This window comes from Camelina sativa, chromosome 3 (assembly GCF_000633955.1).
Source record: "Camelina sativa cultivar DH55 chromosome 3, Cs, whole genome shotgun sequence".
NCBI lineage: Eukaryota > Viridiplantae > Streptophyta > Magnoliopsida > Brassicales > Brassicaceae > Camelina > Camelina sativa.
Window position 1 is genome coordinate 13605682 of NC_025687.1, and position 8476 is coordinate 13614157.

Below are 8476 nucleotides of genomic sequence, written 5' to 3' on the forward strand. Positions count from 1 at the left end.
AGTAGAAGAGACTCAAGATTTGTATAGTAACTACACATTTCTTCACTTGCAATAACACATTGGTTTTGTAACATGCTAACAAGTACATTGCTCTGATCAATATCACCACCATATCGTAAAAGCGCCCGCAAAAGAAGTGATTAGATCAGCTCATACTGTAACAACAAGCTATATGTATACACTACAGAGAAGCTTTTTCATATGTGAAGTTCCAATACATTGCATTATACTGCAAGATCCCAACTTTATTCCGACTACATCCGTTGAACAAAACCAAACCAATTCCACAACAAATTAAGAGGAAAACTTTTTTTTCTTGCAATCACAGACTTACTTATGAATTATGATCATCAACTAGCTCTAGGATCCATCCCTTGCTGCCAAACATAAACAAGCTCATCCCAACCTGTGCTCGCCATCAAACCTTCAACAAGAACACTCATATCTATGCCAACAGCAAACTCTGTATGATGATCATACCTACCAACCAAAGCATCTTCCACCATGTAATCCCAAAGACAAACAGTCATATCATATGAGCAAGACGCTATCAGATTCCTCCTGTGCGGTGAGAATTTCACCTTCTTCACTGCATATCCATGGCCATTAAGCACAGCCAAAGGAACTCTATAACTCCTAACATCCCAAACCTTAATCGTCTTATCCACTGAAGAGGTAGCTAAAATACAATCATCATACTTGTTCCAATCACAGGACAACAACTCAAAATCATGAGCAGGGATGATCATAGTTGAACCAGGCTCTCTAACATCCCAAATCCTCAAAGTACAATCTCCAGAAGCAGAAGCAAACACATCACCATGTTTAGGGTTCCAAGTCGCTTGGTAAACGCAATAAGCATGTTCCTTGAATGTTCTAATACTCGCGGGACGATCCATAGCCCAAAGCTTCACCGTATCGTCCCACGAAGAAGTGAGAAACGAGTCACGCCGCGTCGGATTGTAATCCACAGAGTGAACCTCACGCGCGTGCTCTTGGAACGATCGGATCGGATTAGACGGTGGAGGAAGAGCCGTGTCGTAAATCTTCACTGAGCCGTCACCAATCGCGGCGACGAGTACCGAGTCATGAGATTCCGACCAGCACACGTCGTATACGGCGTCTGCTGTATCGTAAGCGACGGATTCGGTTACTCCCGGAGCTCCAGGAGCGAGCTCGAGCACATGGATACGGCCGTTTCCGAGGATTCCGAAGTTCTGAGCAGTAGCTACGGCGAGGCGCGACTCGTAGAATGGACTGAATTTCACAGAGTAGCCGTTGAACGGAGCTTTGAACATCGGCATAGCTTCTTCTTCTTCCCCGGCGAGTCTGAGTCTCTCCTCTCGATGATTCAATTCAACGATCTGATCGGATAACGCCGATACGGCTCATCGCAGAATTAAAAAATTTTCCAAAAATAAATAAAATATTAAATTAATTTTCACTCACTCTCTGAATAGGGCCTTTTGGGCCGGATCCTAGCCCATTTGTTTAGGCTGTGTAGAAACGATGTCGGTTTGGGATTTTTAGTTAGGGTTTTTTTGGGGGGTTTGGTTCTTACAGAGAGAAGCTTCATCGTCGTCTCTTTTCTCTTTCAATTTCATCGTTTCGTAGACACAGCGAGAGAGAGAGAGAGAGAGAGAGAGAGAGAAATCTAAATTCGAGAAGAGAAGTTTTTTTGATTTTAGAGTTAGTTATCAATGGAAGAGATCACGGAAGGAGTGAACAACATGAACTTGGCCGTTGATACCCAGAAGAAGAATCGGATTCAGGTTTCCAACACTAAGAAACCTTTGTTCTTCTACGTCAATCTCGCCAAGGTAAACCGATAAAACTTTTGAAATCGACTGTTGATTGATTCGTATTTAGGTTAAAATCTATAGATTCGAGCTGTGTTTATTCATGTTGTTTCTGTTTGAATGGGTTTATTTTGCTGGTGCTCTGTGTTGTTAAGGTTTATGAACTTTGTTTTGCTTCTGGAGATTGAGTAAAACATGTGTATGGTACTGACTTTGTTTTGGTGATTTTGATTTTGAACAGAGGTACATGCAGCAGTACACTGATGTTGAATTGTCTGCACTAGGAATGGGTAATGTTCTCTTTATCAGCTTGTTGTATTTAATGTATGGTTATGAAGCTAATCTCTCTAATTAATTGAGATATATGTAACTGAGTAGTGTTGAGTTCATTCAATTCAAAGGTTTTCCTGAAAAGCTATTTCCTTTTATTGTCATTGAGATAGAATCTTTTTATCTTGTTCTTAGCTTAGCTTTGTTTATTGGAAGAGGTTTGTGTTTGGTTTTACTCATAAAACATTGATTTGTGTGCATTGTGCAGCCATTGCTACTGTGGTTACGGTTGCTGAGATATTGAAGAACAATGGCTTTGCTGTTGAAAAGAGTAAGATCTTCTTGAAATCTTGAATGAGCTTAGTGTTAACAATAATGAGGTTTGAAAGATTCAGTGACTATGTTTTGCTAATTTGGAAAATTGCTTCTTCTTACAGAGATCATGACCTCCACTGTGGATATCAAGGATGATTCAAGGGGTCGTCCTGTGCAGAAAGCTAAGGTAATATGATTTCAACTTCACAAATTATTCGAGAAATTACTTGGGCTGTGTGGGATTTAAAGCTTCATTCTGTGATTTTTTTTTGTTTGTTCTGTGAAATTGAAATTGGTTATAATATTGTTAGCTAAATCTGTGGCTTTATATGACTTTGTAGATCGAGATCACACTTGGAAAGTCTGAGAACTTTGATGAACTAATGGCTGAAGCAGAGAAGGAGGCTGCAGAAGCTCAAGAGCAGAACTAAATTGTTTTAAAAGCTTTTTTGGTTCAACGATCTTATAATCTTCGTTTTTCCCATCTCTCTGCTTAATTAAGAAGACACTTTTATTTGTTTTTTTTATTTCGTTAATTTTTGGTTCACTTCTTAAAATGTTATCTTGGATTTTGTTCTCTGTACCTGTGAACATTTATTTTATATGAGTATCGTAGGAAGTAAAAAAAAGATGGCTTCGTTCCGTAGCATATTCGAAACCCTTAATCAAGGGCCAAGTCCATGGAAAATGCTAGTGATACATTTACAAACAATGTGGGATTAGGATATGGCTTTATACTCGACAAATTAGAAATCTATTGGGATGACAGAACAAATGGAAACCACATGATCAAAATATCTGGATCTTTATGTGACATCACTGGTTCTGTGGCTATGATTTGTTATTACTTGCTAAAGTAATCACTCTGGTTCAAATTCTAAGCACCAATAAAACTATAACAATATATTCAAGTTTCAATAAGACTTGACCAAATAAAAGTTGTCAATTTTGTTGTGTTGGTCACTAAAAGTCGTCAATTCAAAACAAAAAAAATATCTACATGCTCAACATATATTTGGATCCTTTTGTGACATCACGGGTTGTGGGCTTGTGGCTATAATTTGTTATTACTACTTGCTAACTGATCACTTTGATTCAAACTTCAAATTTTAAGCACCTACAAACTATAACAATAGGATTAACCATAAAAACAAAAAGAAGTTGCAAAAAGTTTTTAATCTCCTAAATTTCCATATGTTAATTGAAGTATGGGATGGGATTCCATTGCATGATGATAATCACTTTCGACTTTTACTTTGTTTAATTATTATGTCTGAACAAATGAATTGCAATCACTCTTAATTTCATTTTTGTCCATTATTATCATATTCAATCCAGTAATCAAAAAATCCATTTTTCTAGATAAAAAAAAATCAGTCTCCATGTCCTCTAGTGTAGTCTAACTAATTTTCTTTTGTTTTCTAAGAATTAGTAATAGAAATTTTAAAAAATCAGCAGTTGGCAAAAAAAGATTGGCATTTGGCACTTAGCATGCAATTATACGTTAATGAGGGGGCAACGCCGCAACGGTGTTCGAAAGCGGCCTGCTGACTAAGAGTGTTAGTTAGCCAATCGTTTTATCCCTTTACTAAACACACACACAAACAAAATTACCATGATCTTTTTTTTTTGTGTTTGTGTGATGGAAAAATTTCACTGATTTGATGGGGTTTCTCTAGTAAAGTTGATTGCTATGGTATTGTGTATATGAATTAAATATTTTATAAATATCAGAAAAAAAAAATCATACAAACTTTGCATCACACAAACAAAATTACCATAATCTCTCTTTTGTTTTTGTGTGATGCAAAAAAATCACTGATTTGATGGGGTTTCTCTGGGCGTAAAGTTGATTATTATGGTATTGTGTATATGAATAAAATATTTTATAAATATCAGAAAAAAAAAATCATACAAACTTTGCATCATGTAAGCTAAGCATACTATAGCATATGTCATCACTTGTATAACAATATCCAAAACTCTCCGAAGTTATGATGACAAGTGTACACACTTTTATTAGGAAAACAAAAAAAAAAACTCTAATGTGTGTATTTCTTAACTGATTCAACCGATCTATTATATAAAAACTAAATGATTGAAAATAATTTGAGTTGTTGTTGGTTACGCCAAAAATTCTTTGCTTCTATCATTCTCTCTAATGTGTCGGTACACACCTTAAATTATTCCCCCAGAGTGCAAAAGTAACAAGTAAAAAGGCCTCATAATTACTAGTAAGGGATTATTAAATTATCTGTTCTACGGTACGTTACTTACTGCTCAATTTATATAAGGTCGGTCTCGGTCACAAGAAATGGCTGAATCTGGTTTGCTGTGGTTCGTTTTCGGTTAAATCTGGTTAAATACCGCCACCTCTATTAATGTGCATAGAGGCAAAACAAGATCTTTGACCAATAGTGAACGAGAAAGTGAAGTAAAGGCAGGAAGAAGAAGAGTCCAAATGCACCAATCATCTCGTGACTAAACTTCATCTTCCCTTTTTCTTCTCCAGTCTCCATCTTCCTCTCTTCGTCATCTTCACGGCACATACTCACCAAAAGGAAGAAAAGCTTACCTTCTCTCTCTGTTACGTTTACTCAAGTCTTCTTTCACTCTCCTTTTTAAACTCTCAAAGCCTCTTCCTCTCCCTTCTCTCAAGCCTCTCGTTACGGTTCTCTTTCGATCTGTGCTTTTCTTTCTGGTAACGTTATTCTCAATCCTTCTTCTAGCTTTAAGGACTTTTTTTTTTTTTTTTTTTTNTCATCTTCACGGCACAACATACTCACGATAAAAGAAAGAGAGAAAAGCTTACCCTTCTCTCTCTGTTATACGTTTACTCAAGTCTTCTTCAGTCTCCTTTTTAAACTCTCAAAGCTTCTTCCTCTCCTTTCTCTCAAGCCTCTCCTTACGGTTCTCTTTCGATCTGTGCTTTTCTTTGAGATAACGTTATTCTCAATCCTTCTTCTAGCTTTAAGGGCTATCTTTTTTTTTTTTTTGGAAACTTTGATTCTCCCGTAAACGAGTTTAATTAATTAATTAGTTGATTATCGATTATAATTTTCCTGATCATTAATTTGATTATCTCAATTCTGCTTAATTACATCGATTATGAGATCGTCACAATCTTATAGTTGTGCCTAGTACTCAATTGTGCATATAATGATTGATGTCACGGGTCTGTATTTGATATTATTGGTTGCTAGATTTCAAATTTATTTAGCGGTGTTGCGTTTGCGTTAGCATTATTATATTAAAAATTTGAAGTTTCTAGTAGTACTAGAAAAAAATCTTTTTTGTTTGTTTCCACTAACTTCACATTATGTGGATAAAATGCAAGATTACTGAACACTGTTATGTTTGGTTTTTTTGTTTGTCAGATCTGTTCTAGAGAACTTGGTATATATACCAACGAGTTTCATTGGTCTGTGAGTCATATCCTAAGAACGAAAACTGAACACTGCTCTTTGCTTACTAATGGCGGAGAGGAAACTGAACTACAACGTACCTCTTCTTTCAACAAGACGGATGCAGAACACATCAGCTGTCTCTGTACGTAGAAACAAGAGTAATAACTTCACTGATTATGACTCTACTAAGACAAGTGAATGTCATCCAGTTCTTATCCCTGGTTTGGATCAGGTTACTGAACCTGCCTCTGTTCCTTTCACTTGGGAGCAAGCTCCTGGGAGATTAAAGGGTAACGATTTCAGACCACAAGTCTGTGACTTGACGCAAGAAGAAGAACAAGTCTTTAAACCATGTCGTCCACCGGGTAAAGCCATTGATGGAAACATGACAAGATTGCAGAGTTTAAAAGGTAAACAAGTTGAAGAATCAGAAGATGATGAAGATGATGTGTTTTCTGATGCTCGTGACACACTCTCTCCAAAGGACTCGTTTTCTTTTAACAACAGCATTAGTGGTGTGAGTGGATATGGTGTTGTTGAGACCAAGAAACCACTAAAAAGTTCTGAGGATAATCAATCTCGGGAGTTTATGTTGAACCGGTTTTTACCAGCTGCCAAAGCCATGACTGTGGAGCAGCCTCACTATGCTTCTAATCGAAAACCATCGAGTTTTATGCCTGAACCAACCATACAGATACGAGAGTTAGTTCCTGGGGAGAAGCAGCAAACTCCTAATAGGTATGATGAGTCTGTAGTCCCATCTTATTATCACCACCAAGACATAGATGGTGAAGCAAGTGAGAACAATGATGAAGATGATGATGGGGGTTCTGAGTATGCCTATCTTTCAAAGAGAGGTTGTGGGATGTTTCCACAATTGTGTTTTAAAGACTCTCTAACCATGCTGAATACAGTACCTGGTTTCAAATCCAAACACAACTCTCCAGTAACATCCCCAAGCCATGATCAAGTGAAGTCAAGCAAGGTTGCTCAACTTAAATCTCGATTCCAATCTGTAAAAAAGGTTCCACTCCTGTCCTTTGAACTCCTATTAGTCCCTTATAGATATGATTAGACACTCACTGACTATAAACTCTTGTACATTTTTCCAGTTGGCTCTTGATTCATTTTCTAAACACAAGCTGAGTGGTAAAGTTCAATCACCGGTTCATTCAAGCACTGGGAAGAAGTTCAACTCTGAATCAAACTTGCTTTCTCCTGCAAGTAGGTCTTCATCTCCTTACAGACACACTCGTTGTATGTCACCTTTTCGTAGTACAGGCAACAGTTCTCCTTTTCACCCTGTTGGTTTCCCTGAGACTCGTAAAGAAACCGAGAACCTGAGAGCTAACAGGTTGAGTAAGCATACTAGAAACATAAGCTTGTCTCAGGAGTTACTCCACCGTAAAAGCAATGGTTCAATAAGCTCACTCTTGGAGAAGACAGTATATGTCGACACCGAGAATGATCCCATGACTGAGGATCAGTATAACTCAAATGCCATGACCTCTCCAGAGGAAGCAGACATGGGAAATAAACCAGAGGCTAATCATGACCTTGAAGCTTTTGAAAATATAAGTATTAGAAGTGGTGAAATGGTGAAGGGTGATGAGTTGGAGAAGATCAATAGTGGTTCAGATTGGTCACTTCTTGCACCACCATCCCCCAAAAAGCCTTCTGAATCTTGGCTTTGTCATAATCTGCCTTCAGTAGCCGCCTCTCAGATCCATTCACGTAGATATTCATTCAACATCCAAAAGCAGGATCTTACAGNTCTACTACAACTTCTTGGTGGATTAGTTTCTCCAACTCCGGTCTGAGTTCCTTGTTGCAAAACTCTTCATACTCTTCTCTGTCTCCTCCTTTCTTCTTCACCTCCACCACCACTAGAGATGGAGTCAGCTCAAATATCTCAGCTCCAATCGTCAAAGGCCCTTTTGCTCCTTCTCTACAACCTTCTAGTCTCAAACTCCATTCTTTCTTCCTCACCGTGAAGCTCACGACTTTCGCAATCTCTTCCAACTTCGATATGATCTTTGAAACAGGAGCACCTGATATAAACCTCGTCCCTTCTCCTCCTTCTTCTTCCTCAAACAAACCAGACAGATCAAACCCGGAAGAGAAGGATATAATGTCAAACGCGTTTAAGCTCGCTGGTCTTGGCATTGACCCTACCCCCATCCGTTTCATAACGAACTCCGCATCGCTCTCTGAAACCGTCGAAGACCGTCCAGATGATGATGCCTCTTCCTCCTCATCTTCATCTTCCCTACATAGTTTATCATCTTCAATATAGAATTTAACATGTTTGAAACCTTTCTTGAACCATCTGTTCTTCATGATCTCCGGTATAGTAATCCGAGTATCCGGATTCGTATCAAGAAGCCGAGTCAATAACCTAACAAGATCCGATGAAAACCAACGAGGACACCTAAACTCGCCTTTGTAAATCTTCTTGTACATAACCATTATGTTCTTGTCGTAGAACGGAACGTGACCAGCCATCAACACGAACAAGATCACTCCACAAGACCAAACGTCAGCTTTCGCTGCGTCGTACCCTTTTCGAGTCAGAACCTCGGGTGCAATATAGGCTGGAGTCCCACAAAACGTGTGGCAGAGCCCGTCCTGTCGAAGCTGCTCTGCCACCGCGCTGAGACCAAAGTCAGAGACTTTAAGATTCCC

At 38.4% G+C, this 8476-nt stretch overlaps 4 protein-coding genes across 5 annotated transcripts in view; 2 read left to right on the forward strand and 2 right to left on the reverse strand.

Annotated features, from left to right (window-relative positions):
• Positions 1-1415, reverse strand: LOC104776956 (peroxisome biogenesis protein 7). Its single transcript, XM_010501135.2, has one exon. The coding sequence runs from the start codon at positions 1302-1304 to the stop codon at positions 351-353; it is 954 nt and encodes a 317-aa protein (XP_010499437.1). The 5' UTR covers positions 1305-1415; the 3' UTR covers positions 1-350.
• On the forward strand, positions 1568-2969 carry LOC104776957 (uncharacterized protein At2g34160). The gene is made up of 5 exons (XM_010501136.2): positions 1568-1820; positions 2041-2089; positions 2338-2400; positions 2507-2571; positions 2726-2969. Exons 1-5 carry the CDS (start codon positions 1701-1703, stop codon positions 2813-2815), a joined length of 387 nt encoding a protein of 128 aa, XP_010499438.1. The 5' UTR covers positions 1568-1700; the 3' UTR covers positions 2816-2969.
• LOC104776958 overlaps positions 4776-8476 on the forward strand; it is a 5539-nt gene continuing 1838 nt past the window's right edge. Inside the window, exons 1-3 of one of the 2 annotated variants that reach the window (XM_010501138.2) lie at positions 4776-5085; positions 5762-6815; positions 6904-7423. In XM_010501138.2, coding sequence (XP_010499440.1) covers positions 5859-6815; positions 6904-7423 — 1477 coding nt within the window. In that variant the 5' untranslated portion in view covers positions 4776-5085; positions 5762-5858. Of the gene's footprint in view, positions 5086-5154; positions 5330-5761; positions 6816-6903; positions 7424-8476 lie in introns of those variants that run through there. The other variant, XM_010501139.1, reaches the window with a different exon arrangement.
• On the reverse strand, positions 7559-8476 carry LOC109130166 (CBL-interacting serine/threonine-protein kinase 18-like; the record flags this gene model as incomplete). Its single annotated transcript, XM_019239359.1, has 1 exon — positions 7559-8476. A coding segment is annotated over one exon (918 nt), but the record flags the coding sequence as incomplete, so codon positions are not given.